Genomic DNA, 23,255 nt, shown 5'->3' with positions numbered 1-23,255 from the left:
TCTTGTTCTAAGGATTTCACAGCAATCTCAATAGAAGAAAGTGATTACTACTGTTTCTTCCTTACTTTTGTTCTTTTGCCTTTATTTCATTTCCCTTTTCTTCTGATTCTTTTCCTCCTTCCCAGCCCCCCCCCGAATGTTAGTGAGTGAAACACTATCCTGTTTAACTCTTTATTTCCCTGTGTTTTAATTCCTTTTTCCAATATCCTCTATCAATCTCACTCCTCACCTCTACGCTACAGTTGGAGGTTAAATCCCGACAGATAAAACATAGTTTTTGTAACAGCATGTAGTATGAGTGAGCATTACAACATGTGGCAAAAAGTGCAAGATTTCCAAAACCAGGGAAGAATCTGTACAAAAATTGGGAAGGCAAACTGCATAAAAGGTGTAACATTTCAAGAAACTTGAAGTTTTCTCTTGTAAGGTCCATCAAAACTGGAGTCCCATTCAACACCTACTGTCTAATGAGTACCTGAAGTGAATCCATTCAAAACTTAGGCCCCAATTCTGCAAATAACTCAAGTATGTGCTTAAGTCCACTACAGTCAATGGGACCTTACCACGTGCTGAAGCGCCTTGCTGAATAGAGATAGCTTGCTGAACCAGGGCCTTAATGCAGCACCCTGCTAAAAGCAGGAAATTGTTGCATTCACCCTGCATGGGAGTTAACTCCTTCCTTGCCTAGTTCAATCTGCCTAATGCGCCAATAAATTGTCCTAAACTATTCAAACCAGAGGCAACACTACCTAAGCTAGCAGAGGAGCTTATTATGTCAGCCAAGGTATTTCAGCACATCATGCATCGGAAAACAGAGTGCTAATGGAGAACATCATCAGACAAAGCAGAAGAGGCAACAATAAGTGGGTGGGAAAGAACAGAAAGGAGAAGGGAAGGGGGGAAAACCTAAACCCATCAAAAATATCCCTCATAAGAAAGAAAGCTCTGTCTTCAGAAAAATACTGATTAAGTTATTGGTATGACATAAGCCAACTCATTTAAGACAGGAAAGTTAAAAAGAAAAAAAAGAGAGGGGGGAAACGTTACTATCAACAGGTTTGAAACCAACAGCCTCTAAACGTTCATCCGACACTACACTGAGGATCAAAATCTGGCAAGTTTTGTTTCTTCCCCTGGTGTTTATATTCCATTCCATTTTCATTCCACTTCAACTGTGACACCAACGTTTTTCTAAAGCTCCCGATGAGGCGTTCTAAACCACCTTCTATTTCCCGTATACCCCACCTCCATATCAAGTACAGAGTATCAACAACAATCACTAATAACCACAAATGGAACTTAAGCTACAGTCATGTAGTCTGTGTATTCTAGGCCATCCCTGTCTACATTTATTGTATAAAAATTTGGAAAACAGTCAACATTAAAGAAGGACTTTATTAAAGAAAATCATGATTGGATGAAAATGCCTTATGTATCATGACAACCTTTATTACTGTAAATGACATGTATAAATAAGATACAATAAACTTGTTATATAAAAAGCATCAAATTTAAACTAGTGTTCTCATCAAAAATAAATTTTATCATACAGTATATATACACACACACACACACACATAAAACTTATTTGAATATTTTAAAAACACATTTTTTCTTCATGACACCTAACCTAGAAAAGAAATAAAGAACATTTTAAAAGACAGTTCAATATCACCTAAACCTTATTACATTGCATTTATCATTGCTCCTTCATGTATTCTATTCCTAAAAATAAATTCCTTAGATGTAGTTTAAGATGCCCTTAGAATATTTTATCACTAATCAACTGTCCTTTTTAAAATTAAATATTATATAAACTAAACCATGATCATTCACAGCATTACATCAGTATAAAGTTCTGAGAACCAAACAACTTGCCGACCATAAAATGTTCAAGTACACGTATTTCAACTCTGCTGTTTAGAAGATTTATATGCAAAGACTTTTTGATCCACAAAGAATACAGTCACACTCAGGTTTTTCTACAGCACCCATCATTGTAATTAAGCACTTTGCAATATCCAGAGTAATTCACCTGAATTAAAGTGGTCTTTAAAGTATACTTAAGGAAAAAAACCCTAAACAAATATGCAATTTCAAGTATTTACATTAAACATATTACATTCTATGGGTTACACAAGTATTACAAGTAATTTCTCTACAATTCTTTCAAATGCATACAAAAAATGTATGGATTGAACTATGAAGAAATCTTCTGACAAATCAATTTAAATAAATACTTACTTTCATTTTCTTGGCTGACACCAGGAGGGGGAATCATAGGTTCTGTGATTTCAAAAGTTTCTACAATGTCCTGATCAGAGAAAGTAAGATTAAAAAAAAAAGTTTATTACACTACTATGACTACTTAAACAAATAGGAATTAGTTGTATTAGAAATACACAGGGCATTCACATTTCAGCACTTGCTAGAATGATTAGGTCAACCTAGGGAGGAGAAGGGATGGGAGTTCCATGTGCCAAAAACCTCTTTTTGCTACAGGTACATTTAGAAATAAATCACTTTGAGGTCTATTAGTCAAATTAAACTTCAGGTCACCAAGTTCCGCACACCCAGCCCGTGAAAAGTGGGTGCATATGTGATAGCTTTTACAATTAGCACTTCACCATATGGAGCACTACCTTCAGGAACTTAGATAAACCTGATCCTATGCACCCTAGGACATTCTTTTAAATCAAATTATGAATATGATAAATAACATACATCACTTCTTCCTCCTTCCCCCCCCCCCCATGACTGAATGCCATGTAACACGGGAAAACAGACAGCAATTTGGACTGACTTCTAATATCTACTTGGCCTTTATATAGTACAGTAATTGCAAGTTATTTGTAGCTGCACAGTCTTAGATTGGAAGCAGTATAAATGTGACAGGGCACCCATGGACTGGAATGAAGTCTCCATTCCATATCTTACTATAGAAAGAAACTGATTGTACCTACTAGTTTTCCAGAGTCCATAATGATCAATAAGTATTGATACAAAGATGTGTACACAACTTGTCATAAGATGCACTACTTTGTGACTTCACATCATAGAATAGCACAGCTCTCCGAGACTCTTTAAATTTAAACTAAAGCAAAGGCAGTGTCATTTATTGTACCTTCCAGTCTTGATGGCTCAAAGATATGACTGCTTGGTTCCGTACTTGGGCATTCTGGTCATTTTCTCTACCTTCTTCTTCTTGTGAAGGCTCTGTTCAAAATACCACATTTTCAGGACCCATACAGTTAGAAAGGCATGTCAAGTGTTACAGTACCATTCAGGAACATCAGAATTGCCATATCAGACCAAATTAGTGGCCCACCTAGTCCATTATTATGTCTCTGACAGGCCAGTACCAGATGCAACATAAAAAAACAAGAGTAAACATTCTCTTAACTTCAGTAGTAGGTAGTGAATTTGTGTCAAATCTGACACACTGTTTCAGTCAAAATATATATATTTTGCCATCTTAAAACTTCACCTATTATTACCATATTGCAGTTTCTAATCCATTACAGTATTTTACCTCACACCTCATGTTTTCCTAATATCCTCTAAGGAAAGATTTTGTCAATTCATGCCAACTAATTATCCTTTACTGATGACGTGCTCAGGGAATTCTAGATTAGATACATTATCTTTTGTAAGTGATGTACTTGTTTGTCCCTACAATATTACAGTCTAGGTGTTTATAATTCTGTTCTTAATTCTTGTTTTAACCAATTTTCCTGGTATTGATGTAAGGCTTACTGGTCTGTAAATCCCAGTATCGCTCCCACTGCTTTTATATGACATCTGCTCCCCTCCAGTTCTCCAATCATCCGAAACTGACTTTAATGATATTGCATTTTTTGCTTGCCACTGTCAACTTCTTTCTTATTCTTTTAGTACCCTTGGATTAATACTATCTGGTCCAGGTGACTTACTGCTCTTTATCAATTAGTTCCAGGACTAATTCTTTGTTACCTAAAAAATGAAGGTCTCAGGTAGATAACCCCCATTACCTTCTGTGAAAACTAAAAAGAAAATCATTTAGCTTATCCTCAATTGCCCTCTTTTCCTTGGCATTCTAGCAGACACACCAGGCTGCCTGCTTTGCTTTTGCAGGCTTCCTGTTTTGTCTATTATGTTTAAGACTTTTGTTATTTGCAGACTATTTTCTCTTCAAATTCTCTTTGCTCTCCAAATGTTCATCTTATTTTTTACCTGCCATAATGTATACTTCTTTCTATTAGGTTCACTTGGATTAGACGTCAATTTTCTGGGTTTTTTTGGACAGGTACTTCTTTAGCCAGAATCTCAGAATGGGCAACAGGGGATAGATCACCTGATGATTATCTGTTCTGTTCATTCCTTCTGGGGCACCTGGCATTGGCCACTGTCAGAAGACAGGATACTGGGCTAGATGGACTTTTGATCTGATCCAGTATAGCCGTTCTTATGTATGTTCTTAGCTCATATAGAGCCTGCTCCGCAGCCTACTGAAGTTAATAGCAATCTTTTTAGCAACTTCAGTGATCTGTATACCAAAGCCCATGCAGTCTGTGTCTGTCTGTGGAGAAAAAGGTCAAGCATCCTAATAGAACTGGCTTGAAACTAAAGTAAACTTTAAAAGGACTCTTCATTTAACAAATGCAAGTTATAGTGTTTCTCTCTGTTTGCAATACTTTGAAAGTTGCATGGCCCAATCCTTCAGTTACTCAAATAAGCAAGGGTTATGCGATCAGGTCTGTGGAGCAGATACCACATAGGAACAGAAGCAATGCCCACTGAAGGCAATAGGTCATGGTCAGGTCTTGAGTTATAATTGCTAAATCTATTGCTTAAAAGACCTATAAACCTTCTAGATACACAAGCTCTTTTGGTGCCTGAGTAATTTGTCTTTTAAAAAGTTAAATGTATTTTACCTATTACTGGTAGTTTGTCCTGATCCAGCTTTATTCTTGCAAAGCCATCCTAGAATGCAATACAATTTGATTTACAATTACAGAAACTAAAACTGTTCAGATGATTTAAAAACACTGAAATAGACAATGACAATTTTTTTTAAAAAGTCTACACAGTTTTCATTTATTTATATGACTAACTTTGCAATGCTATATCAGTGGAAATGTACATATATTCTTGCATCAAGAATCTTAGTTATGTTACCAGAGCAACAATAACTAAGCCTCTTGCAAATACTTCCTACATATTCACAGGAGTGCAAATTTACAGTTGCTAAGGGAGACATAACTGAACTTCCTAACATGTATCTGTAAAATCTCACCCATAACATGAATATAGTATGGAAACACTTCCCTTGGTCATTTCACCACATGCATTTTAAATTGAAAATATATTTATAGTTTTCATTTATTCATTTTCAAATTTTCTTTGCTGAATTCAAAAGAACTCCTTTCACTGATTACATACATGCCGAACTTGAATTAAGAGAGCAGGTTATCTGAGCACATCATAGTCCTGAAAAGATTTGAGAACTAGATTGGTTACTTTTAAACCACTGGAGGGAAAAAAAAAACAAAACAAAACAAAAAAACCTTTAGTAAAATTATATGCTAAAACTTTGCAAGAGGGAACTTTAGGCAGAGAACAAACTTGAGATATTCTAGCCCAAAGCAAAATATACAAGTGAAATTAAGGACACAAAAATAAGAGATTTGGAATTAAAAATGTGTCAACTACCGAATTAAATCCATTAAAACACATGCGCAGGAAAACATGGTTTTCTTAAGCGATTACAGGCGTTTGCACTTAAAACTCAGCTTAAAAACAATTCAACTACTATTCCAATATATTCCACAGTTCTGTGACTGTGGTAACTTGATAAGTTTACCACTGCTTCAAAGGAAAAAGAAAAGAAAGAAAAAAAAACACCACATTTGCATTATTCCTATTTCTTGCTGAACAATGTCATTCGGAGGCAGAATAATGCTTGGTACTCCACACTTCATGTAGGAAATCAGGCAAAAGGAGCAAAGCACTTTCACAGATTAATTGAGGATTAATTTACAAAACCATAAGCAAGATAGTATATCAATAAGTTCTTGCACAAAGTTTTAGTTCTTTAAAATGATTTACAAACAAACAAACACTAAAAAAAAGTCCTCAAACCACCTCTGCTGGTGGTAAATAGTTGATTTCACAACCAGATGCACTGCAGGAAGCGGCGCGAACCACAGGGACTTGCTGGCCGCCGCTTCCTGCGGCTCCCATTATCCTGCAACGGCGAACCGCAGCCACTGGGAGCTGCCAGCAGCCATGCCAATGTAAACAAACAGTCTCGCAGCCCACCAGCGGATTACCCTGACAGGCTGCGTGCGCTGCAGGTTGCCCACCACTGATCTACACAGACAATAAACCACATGGACAAGTCCACCGAATGAGACAGTGTCAGAGCAAGGACTAGATCTCAGGAGTTTCTGGGTACAAGTCCCAGGCTCAATGAATAAACCATACTTACAAATGCAAAACAGACATTAATAAAACTAAATAAAAATCAAAACAAAGTGCTAAATATATTATTTAATTTTTTAAAAACAAACAGATTTTCATCCAAATGCAGCTTGAAACAACCTAAAATAAAAAAAAGCATTGTTCACCATTTTCTAACAATACAAATGTAAAAATTAATGTTAAACTATCTTAATTTAAGCAATGATGTGCATTTGTTACAGTGTATCCTCCTGTTAGCAACAAGTACTGACCAATGAGAATTAACCTTTAAGACAGTAACTAAAGTAAAAAATGCAAAACAAGATCAAAATTCCTGATTGAAATTATAATTAAAATTGGTGATTTATATAGCTTTAATTTAAATCAATCTACTCCAACTTTTATCTTAGGATTTTGGTGACAATGTAAAATCCATTTATGCTTTATTGTCTTTGATCACAAATCTATTAAAACTTCTCTATTAGAGACTAATGAAAAAAAATGGGATTTCAAACACTTTGCCAATAAAATTTTCACAAATGCAAATCAAAGTTAGACTCCACAGTATCAAATCAGAGTGTCAAATGTTAGACCAGCATTCCCACATTATCCTGTTCCAGAAGCAAAAAATACACCACCTCACTAAAACTGTGGAAACAGCAGCTGCAATTACAGTAAATAAAAAAAACACACACATATTCTGGTTTTCTTGTATCATTCCAGTATACAAGTAAGATTTGAAGACCAAGTTACTCCTTACCCTTATAATGAAGGACACATGAAAGATGTTTTCCACAGTGCGTGCAAAAGAACTTGGATCAATCACAAAATCAAAGAAGGAAATAGGTATAGTTGCTATAGACATAAGAAAACAGTGGTTATAAAACAAATGGTATACATAAAGCTAGCAGAGATGCAAATGCTAGATACAATAGCCTATGTAGGGCTTAAGCAAATTGTTATATATTTAACTGTTCTTATGTGAAACAATTTTAATATATTTTCAAATTCTTAATGTGTAATAGGGTTTTGTTTGTTTTTTAATACACAGAGTATTATTCCTTTCTCCCCGCTACGTCCCACCTCCCCACATACACCTGATACGAAATAAAGTAGTTAAAAAATGCCCTTGTTTCATTAATTAAGAACACTCCTGCAAGATAAGTGCTAACATGCCCTACCCTGTTGGAATGGCCATACATTGGAAAGATTTAAAAAGGAAGGAAAAGGGTGGTAGGAGATCAAAAGACATGTAATTAATGGCTTTGAACTCTCTCTCTGCCCAGAGTCTTGTTAAAAGAAGTAGTCTTTTTTTTTTTTAAAGCATGTTTTCCCTGCAAGTCTAGCTAGAGAAGATATTTTTTAAATATAGATGATCAATACTACTAAAATGTTTTTATACAAATATAATAATATACTACTGGCAAAAGCATATCCACAATCAGCATATTTATTATATATGCAAAAAACCTGAAAACAAAAACAAGATAAAGAACTAACAGAATTTGTTTCCCCATTCAAATTTGAAAATTATGGATTCTGCATCCTGATTGGGATCCCAGCAACCAGGGCAAGACATGAGATGAAGCCAAAACAGCACCTTCCACCCTAAATATTAGCCTTTGAGCCTGCAGAATGTGGCACAGCGAACTATTTGTTTATTTAAAACGAAAAACACACCTGTCTCTGATTTCAGATGCACGACAAATTAAAAAACACAGATCCATAACGGAAACAAAAACAGCAATGGGAGACCAGCGATCAAACTGCTTGCACCCCTTTACTCCAAGCATAAAAGATAGCCAGGCACAACACACAACAAATATTAAACATCCTCATCTCTGCTTTGACAGAAAGCACAAACTCCACAACTTTGAGCTGACAAAACCTTCAAACCCTATCCACTTTAGCCTTCTAAACTGGTAGGCTTTTAGACTAGGTCTATACTGGGAGCGATTCCCAGCTCCAGTACGCATATTCACACTAGCTCTCATTGAGCTAGTGCACTAAAAGTAATAGTGTAGCCACAATAGCAAGGGCAGTGGCGAGGTTGGCCACCCTGAGTTCACCACTGCCCATGCTACTGTGGCTACACTACTATTCTTAGTATGCAAGCTTGATGAGAGTACGTCTCCTCGAGCTGGTAATCACCCACACACACACACACACACACTTCTAAATCTAAGAGTAGACTTACTCTTGATTCTAGATGTCAACGAATTCAGATTATTTCCAACCGATCTGGGAAAATGAACTGGAAAGTTGAAAGGCCCTCAGAATGCCCTGCCAATAGCACCCTCTCAAATACCAAGTAAGCTCCAGCTTCAACATCCCTCACTACCCAAACTGTGTCAATCTCAGGTGAAGGCAGGCAGGGCCCAAGTCGTTTAGGGTTTCTCATGTCCAGATCACCACCTTTATTTCCAGCCAGAAGCAAATAGGCAGCCAATGCAAATTCCAAATACCATCACTGCACGTTTGCAGCAAGACACCTGCTTAAAAAGTAAAGAGCTGCATTCAGCAGTAGCTTCTGTTTTAGCAAACTAAAGATGTAGCCCCATGGAGAGCGTACAGCTTAATCTTGAGGTGACAAAAGCACGTATCACAATAGAAAGGTCTGTATAAATCATAAAAGGTTGCAACCAGATTGGAAAATGCAGCCCTAGTTATTTAAATCATCATTTATTAGGCCCTATGGTGGTGTCCCCTGAATAGATATGTGGACACAGACGGGCTTTGTTGCAAGGAGAGGTTCCTGGGTTAGTGGTTCTGTTGTGTGGTTGCTGGTGAGTATTTGCTTCAGGTTGGGGGGCTGTCCACACAACAGAATCACTAACTCAGGAACCTATCCTTGCAACAAAGCCCGTTGCCAACTCTGTCCACATATCTATTCGGGGACACCACCATAGGGCCTAATCACATCAGCCACACTATCAGAGGCTTGTTCACCTGTGCATCTACCAATGTGATATATGCCATCATGTGCCAGCAATGCCCTTCTGCCATGTACATTGGTCAAACTGGACGGTCACTGTGTAAAAGAATAAATGGACACAAATCAGATGTCAAGCATTATAATTCAAAAACCAGTCGGAGAACTCTTCAATCTCTTTGGTCACTCGATTACAGACCTAAAAGTCGCAATTCTTCAACAAAAAAAACTTCAAAAACAGACTCCAATGAGAGACTGCTGAATTGGAATTAATTTGCAAACTGGATACAATTAACTTAGGCTTGAATAGAGACTGGGAGTGGATAGGTCATTACACAAAGTAAAAACTATTTCCCCATGTTTATTCCCTCCCTCCATCCCCACACTGTTCCTCAGACGTTCTTGTCAACTGCTGGAAATGGCCCACCTTGATTATCACTACAAAAGGTTTTTTTCCCCTGCCCTCTCCTGCTGGTAATAGCTCACCTTAAGCGATCACTCTCCTTACAGTGTGTATGGTAACACCCATTGTTTCATGTTCTCGAGAGAGAGAGAGAGAGAGAGATCTCCCCACTGTATTTTCCACTGAATGCATCCGATGCAGTGAGCTGTAGCTCACGAAAGCTTATGCTCTAATAAATTTGTTAGTCTCTAAGGTGCCACAAGTACTCCTTTTCTTTTTGTGAATACAGATTAACACGGCTGCTACTCTGAAACCTGTCGGTTTATTTAGCAGTAAGGCATTCCTCAGGAAATATCCCACCCTCTTCCACCCTCTGACTTCACCACCATCATTACTGTGTACAGTATTAAATTATTTAAAAAAAAACTTATACTGTGTGTGTGTGTAAAAAAATATAGTCTTCTGTCTGGCAAAAAAAATTTCCTGGAACCTAACTCCCTGCTATTTACATTCATTCTTATGAGGAAATTGGATTCACTTAACATCGTTTCGCTTAAAGTAGTATTTTTCAGGAACACAAGTACAACATTAAGTGAGGAGTTACTGTAAGTCAAAGAAATCCATATGCTGTGAAAACTGTCACATCATAACAATCCAAATAATAATCTTAACCAAAAATGAAAGATTAAATACAGTTTGATAATGAATAGACTCTCAAGACCAAGGACTGGTTTCTAGAACACAGGCCCCACGAAACACACTAAGGCCAACTGGAATTTTGTACTCCCTTAACAGAGGGACTGTCAATTCCCATCAGTGAAGGATTCAGTTTTTCCCCCACTGGCCTTCACTAGCCAAGGCAATAAACAAGTCATTGAAAAAAAGTTGTCTCAACACATCCAAAATCTCATAAGCGATGCTGGCTGAAATTCAAGTAGAGCCCTAACTAATGTCCGCTCAAAAACTTATTGTGGATGAGGTCTCACAACAGCTTGCGTCATTTGTGCTCAATTAACTTCGTGCAATATCATCAGTTAGATGATAATTGGCTGCTGTCACAGTTACTTGTTTTAAATTAAAAAAAAGAAAAAAGGACTAAAAGAACCTTTCTAATACCCTATTTTTGACTAGAGTCAAGAGAGTAGTTGAACTGGTTCACTGTCATATTTCTGGATGAACAGCCTCCATCAGTTTCAGCAGAACCCAAGCTTACATTTAAAAATATCAAGTTTCTAGTCCTTATTGTTCCAAATGTCAACCAAAACCATGTTTTTCTGAGTCTGCAGACAGAAACAATAGCTCCTCAGCCTAAATGCTGCAACTACAGAAGGCCATAAATGCAGTACAATCACTGTGGAGCCCGCAGAGACAAAATTTAGAATGTGGCCAGAGTTCAAGTCTACAAGCCTAACCTCCTCACCAGCAAAGGACGACACACTGGAACCTTGGATACTAGATCCCATTAATTACTAATGTAGTAACAGAGTTTCATTCCCTAGCTTTCAAAGTGTAATCAATATAGCATATTACATCTCCCTGTTTAGTGCAAATTTTAGCTAAACTGGAGACGTACTTACGATCATCTTTAAAATAGCTCTGCAACAATCCCAAGATCCTCTCTACTTCTTTTTCTGTGGCTTCCTGATGAGACTCCTCCATTTTCTTCAACTGAAAAAAAATATCAAGAATCATGCATCTATCCTACTGTAAGCCAACATTACAGAGAAAAAACACTTTTCTACATTTTTTTTAAATCATTTTTTTAGTGACAAGTTTTAGTACTAAGCAGAAAGAAAATATCAGCTCTGAATTGTTGCATTTGGCTATAAAAAACAGAAGACAGAGTAATAAAAGGCTGCTGTCATGGAACATAATACGCATAACATACTTGACTATGTCAAATGCCTGCAATCTATTTATCTGAAAGACTACCTTTCTCTCTTTGCCACATCTGCCATGCACAGTGGCACCTGAACTACAGCCCCACTTATTTAAGAAAGGACACAGTTGGCCAGTGCTTTGGAAACTTACTCCCCTTCTTCCAATCCAGCTCAAGAGTTTCAGTTTATCAATTTCCAGGATTTACTGTAAGGCCCATTTGTTTTTCCTAGTTGTGAGGAATTGGGAGGATTCTTCTGGTGCATAAACTTTAAAACCTTAAAAATCAGTTTGGGGGGAGGGAGGCTTGTTATTACTAAAATGGACAGTTACTTAAGGTTTTCTTTGACCTATATTGATAAAAAGGCCCTACATTTAAGACAAGTCATGACAGGTTTGAAATTACTCCTAACAGGATATTAATGAGGAATGTGATTTTGCAGATTTGTCTTACTTATAATAAAGGACGGGTATACTAAAGCAGCAATGCCAAAACAAAAGCCAATTTGGAGGAATAAGAATATCTCCCTGGAATCCAAACCGAAACTGCTGCATGCATTGGTCATATCCATTTTTCAGTATGCATGCGAGACACGGACCCTTACGGCAGAACTTGAACAGCAAATACAGGTAACAGAGATGAGATATTTCAGTAAAATCCTGGGCATCTCCTACTTCGACCACATCACCTACGTGTCCCAGAGTTGTGAAAAATCCACAACCCTGAGAGATGTAGTTAAGACGACCTAACCCCTGTTGTAGACAGCACAAGGTCATCGGAAAGATTCTTCCATGAACCCAGCTACCACCTCTCTGGGAGGTGGATTAACTACAGCAACAGGAGAATCCCTCACCACTGCAGCTGTGCCACTATAGCGTTTTAAGTGCAGCCATAGTGGTAGAGAAAACAGATAATTCACAAACTAAAAAAGTGACTTAGGATAGCTATCTGTCAAAAATGATTATTAAAAATATTACTTTACAAACCTGAGCAGGCATTGCCCTTTTTTCTTCAGTTCCTGCTTTCCTTTTCTGCCTCTCAATCCGTTGCCTTGGTACAGGAGGATCAGCCTTGAAAGATCCCAACCTAACCCAAGTAGAAAAGTAGCATGAATGTATATAAACTACTTTACTAGAGAATATATTGAGCAGTTTGTTTGCTGGGTTAAGATGGAAAATAATGCTAGGAAACTGAACATGAAGCTTCTAATATGAACTATGATTCCTATAAACTGCCACAACTAATAGTTCTGTGAATTACGATTTGCAATCAGCTTTGCAACAGTATAAATCAATATAATGTTAAATGCATTATTTTATTCCAAGTTTTTTTTAGTAAAATAAATTAAAATCTGTTTGTCATAGAGACATGACATTTTTTATATTAACTAGTAACACTGAATTTATATCTTCTTTAAACTGAGCTTTTGGGGTATTCCATACTTCTTTTTCTGAAAATAGTCCAATTTTATATTTTTTCTCTGATCATTTGTTTAATTTCTACAATTGTAGGCCTGTAGCTATGAACATGTTAATAACTTCTCATTTTGAAACAAAATTCTCAGAATAGGGCATAGTATGTTCAATGGACTGAAAAATGGATATAGATCTAATTTCTTAAAACATGGGTTCTAATTCAGGGCACTTTAATAGATACCAAAAATTCAGTACTTTGTCAATATTCACACTTTGCCACAGGAAATCTAAACTTCTATAAGGTCCAGACTCAACTATTTAGAGAGAAATCAAAGTTAGACTTTCTTCCATTCAATATCTTTGATCATTTCCAGTATAACATTTGAATAAAATTACCCTCAGCACTTAGTTTTTATGTTTTAAAAGTACCAACAATCTGAGATTACAACAGTAAACTAGCTACTAGTCTTCCTAACATACCAATCATCTTTTATTACTATCCAGTGTGTTATCTTTACAACCACTTGCAACAGTTAGTTGTAGTACAAAGTTGTATAGCTTGTTGAGGCCTCCAAATACTTCAGTCTTTTATCAGAGTTGAAATTCTACTTGTAGGGGGGAAAAAACTGCATTAGCAGGGACAGGATGACCAAACTGATCTATTTAAATTGGGATCTATCACAGGGTGAGCTGAGACTGTCTGAAGTTAACACTGGGCTTCTGGGCCTGAGTCAGGTAACCAAGGATCATTTGACAGCAGCCCGGAGGCAGCACCTCATAAAAGTGCCTCTTCACACAGAAGAAAACTTGCATGGAGCAGAAAGACTCTCCTGCAGTAGAGCCAGGACAGAAGGAGCGTGGGGATGATTTCCAGGATTCAGATTGTTTCCTAGCAAAGAGCTGTGAAAAGCAGGAAGTACTGGGAGGCTCTCAAACTACAGAATCCTGCAGAGGATTACATGGTGCTCAGGGAGACAGATCAGGATAGACACACAATCAGGTAGGAGGTCTGGGAGCAAAGCCCACAAAGTGCTTTACAGGGCCTGGGGAAGGCCTAAGGAGGAGAGGAGGACTCTCCTGTGACTTGGGCTGTACCTCCTAGATGAGAAAATGGAAAATATTACAACAAGGGCAGAAGGAATATTTTCAGAGGATGGCACTGTAGGGCAGAAAAGACTAGGTAAAGGAAATTTTTGAGACCTTACTGTCCAGTGGAAGAACTGTTTGCCTCAGAAGAGTTAAAAAAATGGTTTATGTTCATTTTGTGTTACTACTTCATAAACCAGACCCCGAAAGGAGAATGTTATTTGAAATGACTGGGTGAACATGAGTTCATCTAGGTGGGAAAAGGGCACAACTCAGTGTGCAGTGACCCAACTGCCATGCCAGGACAGACCTCTGCTATGGACCGCAGCCAGACTCTCAAGTTAATCTCTTCTCTCAAATACAGTGCACTACCTAAAAATTGATAATCTAAGGGTCAGTCCTTTTGAGATCTAACTTGAATTAGGCCATGTTGCACTTCAGCATACATGATCATTTTTCTTGAATATACTTACATGTAGTGAAAAGAAGGAGATCTTCTAAAATATCTTTCTGCTTCTGCTCCCAGTTTATGCCAGGCATTATTAGGTAAAAATCCACAAGCAATGCTCTCATTTTCACTATCATTTTCTTCTCCTTCTAGACGATTTAGGCCCATAAATGTTAGCTATTTAAGGGGAAGGAAAAGATATTGCATCTAAATTTCACTTAAAGCAAAGTCAATGGCTGCTTATTTCTAAGATATTGCATTATAATGTATACCCTACCTGAATACTGTAAAAAAATCGCTTACTTTTCTTCCTATTAAAGTTTAAAAAACCCCATAAGTTAAAGTGGGCATATAGAAACACGAATTACCTAATGAAAGAATCACACACTGTCAATTGCTACTGAAACAAAAATTCAAATATTTAGATATTTCTTCCTAAATTGTACTAGAAAGGAAAAAAATCCACATTTTAAAGATTATACAATAATTCACTAAATATTATATGAAAGAATGATTGGTCTTGGTCCAACATCTTAGTGGTCTTATCACAAAAAAATAAACTGGTATGTTCCTTCTTGGAACATAGCAGTTTCTCTTAATTATAGTTTCTCATTTGTCTATCCTCACCCCCACACTATAATTTTTAGGCCTCAATCCTGCAACAAGCTCTACAGAGGTAGCCCATTCAGCCCTATGGGAGCCCCACTGAAGTCAGACATCTACGTGGGTGTAGGCATCTGCCTGAACAGAGCTTATTGCAGAACTGGGACCTGTAGCCCCAATTCTGTTAAGATTTAGGCATAAAGTTATGCAACAGTTTGTGAGTAGTTCTACTGAAATCAATGGGACCTAAAGCATTTATCAATTCTCTTTTTCAGACTGGCCAGCACGAGGCTGTTTAAAGAGACACTGCCTCACGGCTGTCTTCAACATGACAGCTTTCCTGCACTTCAGAGGACAGGAATTGAAGTGTCCTCCTGCACAGCAGCAAAGAGTGATTCTGTGCTGTCTACTATCTTACTTATCATATGTTCTCTAGAAGTTTAGTTGTCAGTTATAACTTCAGATATCTGAATTTTTACCCATAAACTAAATATCTATGCAAATGGATGCTTATGAATGGTGCTAGAAAGACAAAACAAATCCTCTATTCATTTGAAAGCTTTCTTCCATTGCCCAGTGTGTGTTAAACTTGTCTTTGCATAGCTATATCTAAGAATGAGAGAACAGTTTAGCCTCTGCCTTCATACAATCCATGACCTCTATGCAGCCAGCAAGTGTGGAAGTTACTGTTTCTTAACTTTACAATGCAATTAAAAGTGCACAGTTTCTCAACATATCACATTTTTGGGACAACTGAACACATTTCAGGTACTGTATAACCATCACATGCCTCTTCCCCCTTTAGCCAATGATAAGCAGTGGAACCTAATTCTCTTGTACAACAAAGCTATACCTTTGACAAAAAATTGCAACTCCTCATTAGGCTACTGTAACAGCTTATAGTAAGAAGATGAAATTGGATTTTGCTCCAATGTCAGTGGAAACTGGCACTTTTTAGCCAAAGTATCAAGAAAAAACAGGAGATCTTCAAAACTTCCAAAAAGATTCAGCTATCGAAGTCCCACTGAAAATCACAGCTTTGGTTAAAATAGCAATTAGTGCATGTATTAGAAAAAAGAACAGCAAATATTGCTGTTTTGAAGGTATAGCTTTTCAAAACCAAACAGCAGATTTCTTTTCTTTACTAAATACACTATTATAAAGAACCTCATTCAATTCACTGCTGTGAAATATCTTTTGATGCAGTAAGAGGCTGATCCTGTAACATTTGGAGTCTAAATTTGTATAGCTACATTTCCTTTATTAAAACTGGAGATTCTAAATGTAGCCTTTAGAACAACTACTGTAGATTGAGCAGAAAGTTAGGATAAACTTCTATACTGCTTGCAAAAAAAGTTAAAGAACCTCAGAAATTATGCTAATAATGCAACAGCAGTGTTTTGTCTGAAATCTTCAAACCCCAGTTTCTTTTCCCCTTCTATTACATATAGGACAATCTCAAGCCACATTTTAACAAGTCAGCAGTTTTTAACTTACTAAATCTTCAGCAAATGCTGGCAAATCAAATACTGTCATTTCAGAGTGTAACTCATTTGCTTTCTCCTTTCCTAGATTTGATGCCAAAACAAGGAACTGGGCATCCAGAGCAGCCTCCCTTGCCTGGGAAACTGTTATGGAAAAAGAAAGAGATGTATGTTAGCAAAATACAATTGTCTTAGTGTAGTGTATACTTTATCGCATTTACTCTAAAATCAGAGTAAATGTGCTTTATAAGTCAATTTCTGAAAATCAAACCATTCCTTTTATTGTACAGAGACAGCTGACTGCTCTAAAAGAAAACATTTGCCAATTCTGCAAATAGCAATCACTGCCAATAGGAAGCATGAAACATTGTCAAGCCATCAGTAAAGTAAAATTACATTTTCTTCCTCAATATATTTGCTCTTTCCAAATATAGCATACTGAATCTATTTACTTAAACAACATTAGTTTTTACACTATTTTTTCCACTCCTGTTGCACTGCAGAGCCAAGATACAGAAGCATAAATAAATTGTTTTATTTTTAGCTATAAACCTAAATTTATTAAAAGGGGAGCTTCCTGGATGCGTTGTTTGTTGCCTTTTTTTAAGTGTAGTGAGGGACTAAAATAACTAGATTAAATTTTCAACACATCCTGCTCAAGCAGTTCCATCTTCATTTCAATTTATTAAAGAACTGTACTGCTATGTTTAAGTGTTTTCATATAGTACTTGGACCTGAATTTGATTCCCATAAATTTTTTTATTCCGAGTATCACATCAGTAGCTTTGAGGTTCAAAGCAAAAATTTCTGAAATAGACTGTGGGATTAACTTTACCTCCACTGAACAATTTATTGGCTTCTTGTAGCGCATCTGTCAAGCTATTGCTTTTTGAACTCAGCATGTCCTCACGATTCTCTGGGAAAAGAGAAAACAACAAATAAATGAAATCTTAAATTAAACATGTACACATCAAAAAATAAACACCTCTAACCTTAACCATAAGTAGCTAACAATGCTCGACACTAAACCTCACAAAATTCAAAATACTCCAAATCTGTTTACAGTACATTTTACAGTGAGCATTTATGTAGGCCCTGATCTTGCAAACATGTATGCCCATGTTTAACTTTAAGCATATGGGTAGTCCTACTGAAATCAATGGGTCTATTTGCATGTTTACTGCTAAGCATTTAAGTATTTGCAGATCAAAACAGTAGTACTTGTCACTGCAGATAGTAGGACTATTTCAGTACTATAAAATGAATGTTTCAAAAAGAGTTCCCATTTATAAAATGAGACTCAGAGAAATGCAAAAGCTAGGATTTCCCCCCAAGCCCTAAAGTGATTACAAACCAACTACAGTATATTTCTGGAGCGTGGACATTTTTAAAAAGCTCCAAAATTAAGAAGTAGATCTTAATCCTATATGTAATTCACTAATCATTCCAATTAAAATGTCCTGTTCTAAGTCAAAGTAGTTACCAGAGCTCATGAAAGTTATGCCATACGTCATTTGTCTTACGTATTTAAACATCACCAATTAAAGACCTCTACAAAAACATGCAAGGTTGCACAGTACAATGGGGTCATGGTCTATGACTAAGGCTCCTAAACACTATATTATTATTATTATTTGTATTATTGTAAAGGTTGTTTCATTTCTAGACAACACTAGGATAAAACAAACATCTACATTTATTTAGATTAATAAACACCTACACAATGGGAATATTTAAATGCCTGATTCTATATCACTACTCACAGCATCACAGTGTTCAAGTGGTTTGAGCACATGCATCCAGCTCTTGATACACTTTTCCAAAGCGCTGGTGTTTTTCTTGATAAGTATTATTAAACATCTTATAACACTAGTTGAGTTATTCTAAAACTGAGTTGCAATCTCATGTAAAAATCATAAGAATTAAACAAGTCAGAATGAGATGAAAGATTTCTGGGGTGGGTTGGGAGGGGGTCAGGGGGAACAAAAACAAAAAAAGACAAAAAATACCAGGTGCTGCTGGAATTGTTATTGATGACTTAGTAGTCAAGCACTCTTACAAGTAAGAAGAATAGTGACAAAGGGACATCACTGATGACTGTACATATAGGGGAGATACAGATCATACAGGTAAAATACAGGTCATAACCACTGGTAATCACTGAAAACCCCATAGACCCTTTTGCAAATTGTAGGATAGTGTTCTGAGTTAGATCTATTCTGGTTATGATTCTTCTGTACTTTCCGGTAAAAATAGAGTATCTTCATCTGTGCACTGCATTGCTGTGTACTGATAAGGACTTTCCATATCTCATCCCAAAAGTCTTAAAGTACTAAGTCTTAACATTGCTTTAATACAGTTTTATATGGAATTATGGTGACCACATAGTGATTACTAAAATTATCTCATTTCACTGACCAACTACACTTCTACATTTTAACATTAAAAATGTGATGACAAAAGTTATTTTTAATTCAAAGATAAATTGCTTAAATTGCTAAATTTATACTGCCATCACCTTAAATTGCTAAATTTATACTGCCTCCCTCAATTGGGCCTTGGCAGCAAAAAAGGATGCAACACATTTACAGCAAAATTTTCAAACTTGGATGCCTAAAACGAGATGTTAAATAAAGATTTAGGTGCCTAAATTTCAGAAATGTCAAACACCCTTAACTCCTATAACAAATTGTCTGGTTATCCAGCACCTACGAAGGTTAAACCACTTACTTAAGTGCCCAAAATTTGGCAGCGCTCACTCACACAATTCAGGAGAAGAGACAATCCTTTAAAGGACCTGGTAAAGTGTTTTCCCTTTGGAGAGGAAGAATTTTGCTGTGAAGTTAGCCTCCATCATGCCAAGACCAGCACCAGCCTCAGCCCTAGCTCTCTCTAAGCCTCCCAGTGGCTAGGGCACAGGCTGTTTGTCCTGGGCGGGGCAGTCTCCTGCAGCTGCAGCAAGCATGACAGAGACAGCTGCAGCTCTGCGGCAGGGCTAAGTCTCTGGCTGCTGCAGGGAGACCCCAGCGCTACCATTGTTGTTACTATTTGTATTACCCTAGCGTCCAGGAGCACCCGTCCCTGCCCAGGACCGCACTGTGCCAGCCCTGTACGAACACAGACCACCCTCCCGGACCCCAAGGCCGGGGCGATCCCCAGGCTTACGTTGCACTCTGTTGATGAGCTGACGATACTGCTGCCGGAGCACCCTCCTGTCCGAGTGGTCCCCAGCGGGCTCGGCTCTCTCGCTGCCCTGCCCGGGCTCCTCTTCCGACTCCTCTTCCTCCCCGTCACCCCCTTCGTTCGCAGCCTCCGGGGGGCCCTGACGGCCTGCGCCTCCCGCCAGCCTGCGCTGCTGGTGCTCGGGCACGGCCCCGTTGCGAGAGGTGGACGGGAAAGGCTGGCGGTGGCTGCGGCCCGAGTCCGGGCCCCGGCCCTGGAGGGAGTCGCCGCCGCTTCCAGCATCTTCAGACATCGCCGCCTCGGGCCCCCCCCCCCCCTGCGGGCGGGGCAGAAGGAGAGCGTGAGCCGCGGGCGGCCCTACGCGTTCCTCACTCCCCTGGCCTCCTTCAGGCTCGGGCCTTGCCCCATCCCCCCCCTCCGGGGGAAACACCTCCTCAGACCCTCCCGCTCCGCCGGGCCCGAGAAACGCCGCCGCCTCGGCTCTCACCCCTCAACGCGCCGGGCCCCGCGTGCCACGGGCGCCGGGAGCGTCATTGCGTCGTTAGAAATCGCACGACGGCGAAGCGCGAGGGCCAAAGCGCGGAGCCAATGGGGGGGGTGGAGAGAGCGGAGAGGAAGCAACTCGTCCGAGGCGTATGTGTAGCGCCGGCGGCGTCCCCTATTGCCTCCGTCGCTCGGTATCTGCAGCGCCCCCTGGCGTGTGGGAGGCGCACAGCGCTCAGCTGAAGGGGTTAGAGCGGAGGGTGTTTCTGCTCTGCGGGGGCGGGGTCCTGACGCTGCCCGGAGCGCCGGGGAGACACGGGGCGCCTCGCTGTAGCTGTTCTTTTACATTCCCCCTCACCTCATCGCTCTTTAAAACCCGGACATTAACTGCGGGGGCCGCGCTTCATGCAAAATGATGGGTGCAAATCGGCCGCACCAGGCGGAGGACGAAGGAAGCGTCTTTGGGCGCCCGCGGGAGGTTTTTCCCACGGTCCTGGTGCGGGACAGTGTTCAACGCACAGTGTGGTTTTACAGTCTGTGCAATGTGCAGCAGGGCACTTCCCTACCTTGTTCATAGTACGGTAGTGTAGCTGTGGTACTGTGGTACTATCTGGTCCTGGACCCAGACCCTGCACTGCTAGGAGCCCTACAAAAAAATGGTCCCTGCTCCCAGGAGCTTACACTCTAACTATAAAGAGACAACAGATGGATTTAGACAGACTGGGCTAGTACTAGTAAACAATGAAACAGTATTGGTCCACCCGTTAGGCAGTGGTTTCTGCACATCCTCACCCCACAGCCTTATCTGGCTTTTAAGAAGACATTCTTGTTTCAAAATTGGACCCTCTGTTGGCTGGAACTAGTATTTGAACTGCTGCACTTCGCCAGGTGCTCAAAAAATAAATTCGCAAAAAGAAAAGGAGTACTTGTGGCACCTTAGAGACTAACAAATTTATTAGAGCATAAGCTTTCGTGAGCTACAGCTCACTTCATCGGATGCATTTGGTGGAAAAAACAGAGGAGAGATTTATATACACACACACAGAGAACATGAAACAATGGGTTTATCATACACACTGTAAGGAGAGTGATCACTTAAGATAAGCCATCACCCACAGCAGGGGGGGAAAGGAGGAAAACCTTCCATGGTGACAAGCAGGTAGGCTAATTCCAGCAGTTAACAAGAATATCAGAGGAACAGTGGGGGGTGGGGTGGGAGGGAGAAATACCATGGGGAAATAGTTTTACTTTGTGTAATGACTCATCCATTCCCAGTCTCTATTCAAGCCTAAATTAATTGTATCCAGTTTGCAAATTAATTCCAATTCAGCAGTCTCTCGTTGGAGTCTGTTTTTGAAGCTTTTTTGTTGAAGGATAGCCACTCTTAGGTCTGTGATCGAGTGACCAGAGAGATTGAAGTGTTCTCCAACTGGTTTTTGAATGTTATAATTCTTGACGTCTGATTTGTGTCCATTCATTCTTTTACGTAGAGACTGTCCAGTTTGGCCAATGTACATGGCAGAGGGGCATTGCTGGCACATGATGGCATATATCACATTGGTAGATGCGCAGGTGAACGAGCCTCTGATAGTGTGGCTGATGTGATTAGGCCCTATGATGGTATCCCCTGAATAGATATGTGGACAGAGTTGGCAACGGGCTTTGTTGCAAGGATAGGTTCCTGGGTTAGTGGTTCTGTTGTGTGGTGTGTGGTTGCTGGTGAGTATTTGCTTCAGATTGGGGGGCTGTCTGTAAGCAAGGACTGGCCTGTCTCCCAAGATCTGTGAGAGTGATGGGTCGTCCTTCAGGATAGGTTGTAGATCCTTGATGATGCGTTGGAGAGGTTTTAGTTGGGGGCTGAAGGTGATGGCTAGTGGCGTTCTGTTATTTTCTTTGTTGGGCCTGTCCTGTAGTAGGTGACTTCTGGGTACTCTTCTGGCTCTGTCAATCTGTTTCTTCACTTCAGCAGGTGGGTATTGTAGTTGTAGGAATGCATGACCGAGATCTTGTAGGTGTTTGTCTCTGTCTGAGGGGTTGGAGCAAATGCGGTTATATCGTAGCGCTTGGCTGCGCTTCCTCAGCTCTCGTCCCCTAATGCCCCTACTCTACTTGCGCTACATTGATGACATCTTCATCATCTGGACCCATGGAAAAGAAGCTCTTGAGGAATTCCACCATGATTTCAACAATTTCCATCCCACCATCAACCTCAGCCTGGACCAGTCCACACAAGAGATCCACTTCGTGGACACTACGGTGCTAATAAGCGATGGTCACATAAACACCACCCTATATCGGAAACCTACTGACCGCTATTCCTACCTACATGCCTCTAGCTTTCATCCAGATCATACCACTCGATCCATTGTCTACAGCCAAGCACTACGATATAACCGCATTTGCTCCAACCCCTCAGACAGAGACTGCTGGAATTAGCCTACCTTGCTTGTCACCATGAAAGGTTTTCCTCCTTTCCCCCCCTTGCTGCTGGTGATGGCTTATCTTAAGTGATCACTCTCCTTACAGTGTGTATGATAAACCCATTGTTTCATGTTCTCTGTGTGTGTGTATATAAATCTCTCCTCTGTTTTTTCCACCAAATGCATCCGATGAAGTGAGCTGTAGCTCACGAAAGCTTATGCTCTAATAAATTTGTTAGTCTCTAAGGTGCCACAAATACTCCTTTTCTTTTTTTTAAAAAATAAATTGTTAGAGTACTGCACCACCATGGAACTGTGGAGTTACACAGCAGGCAACTGTGAAACCTAAAACTAGAAGGATATTTTCTACTATATTTACATGAAAGCTAAATATGAATTACTTGTAACTTGGTTGTTTCAAATGTTTTTCAGAAGGTTACTGAGGACTATCCCTCACAGAGAATTAGCCATTTTTAAG

At 39.3% G+C, this 23,255-nt stretch overlaps 1 protein-coding gene across 1 annotated transcript; it reads right to left on the bottom strand.

The window, feature by feature from the left end:
• Window positions 1–1,377: 1,377 nt before the first annotated feature.
• NSMCE4A (NSE4 homolog A, SMC5-SMC6 complex component) lies at window positions 1,378–21,097 on the bottom strand. Its single transcript, XM_038410922.2, has 11 exons — window positions 19,857–21,097; window positions 17,527–17,607; window positions 16,705–16,835; window positions 14,630–14,781; window positions 12,642–12,741; window positions 11,354–11,444; window positions 7,202–7,296; window positions 4,914–4,962; window positions 3,125–3,216; window positions 2,245–2,314; window positions 1,378–1,630 (listed from the first exon to the last, which is right to left on the bottom strand). The coding sequence occupies exons 1-11, from the start codon at window positions 20,164–20,166 to the stop codon at window positions 1,626–1,628; spliced, it is 1,176 nt and encodes a 391-aa protein (XP_038266850.1). The 5' UTR covers window positions 20,167–21,097; the 3' UTR covers window positions 1,378–1,625.
• Between the last annotated feature and the right edge of the window lie 2,158 nt (window positions 21,098–23,255).

Source organism: Dermochelys coriacea, chromosome 7 (genome assembly GCF_009764565.3).
Source record: "Dermochelys coriacea isolate rDerCor1 chromosome 7, rDerCor1.pri.v4, whole genome shotgun sequence".
In the NCBI taxonomy this organism is placed as follows: domain Eukaryota; kingdom Metazoa; phylum Chordata; order Testudines; family Dermochelyidae; genus Dermochelys; species Dermochelys coriacea.
Note: the sequence above shows the minus strand (reverse complement) of the source record. Positions and strands in the feature narration are given on the sequence as shown.

Bases quoted from the DNA above. Each gene is read 5' to 3' on its own strand.
- NSMCE4A (XM_038410922.2), bottom strand. From the start codon at position 20,166: ATGTCTGAAGATGCTGGAAGCGGCGGCGACTCCCTCCAGGGCCGGGGC. The intron at 17,608-19,856 runs GTAAGCCTGGGG...CTCTTTTCCCAG, and splicing joins GCTCATCAACAGAGTGCAAC to AGAATCGTGAGGACATGCTG. The intron at 7,297-11,353 runs GTAAGTACGTCT...TTATGTCTATAG, and splicing joins GAGCTATTTTAAAGATGATC to CAACTATACCTATTTCCTTC.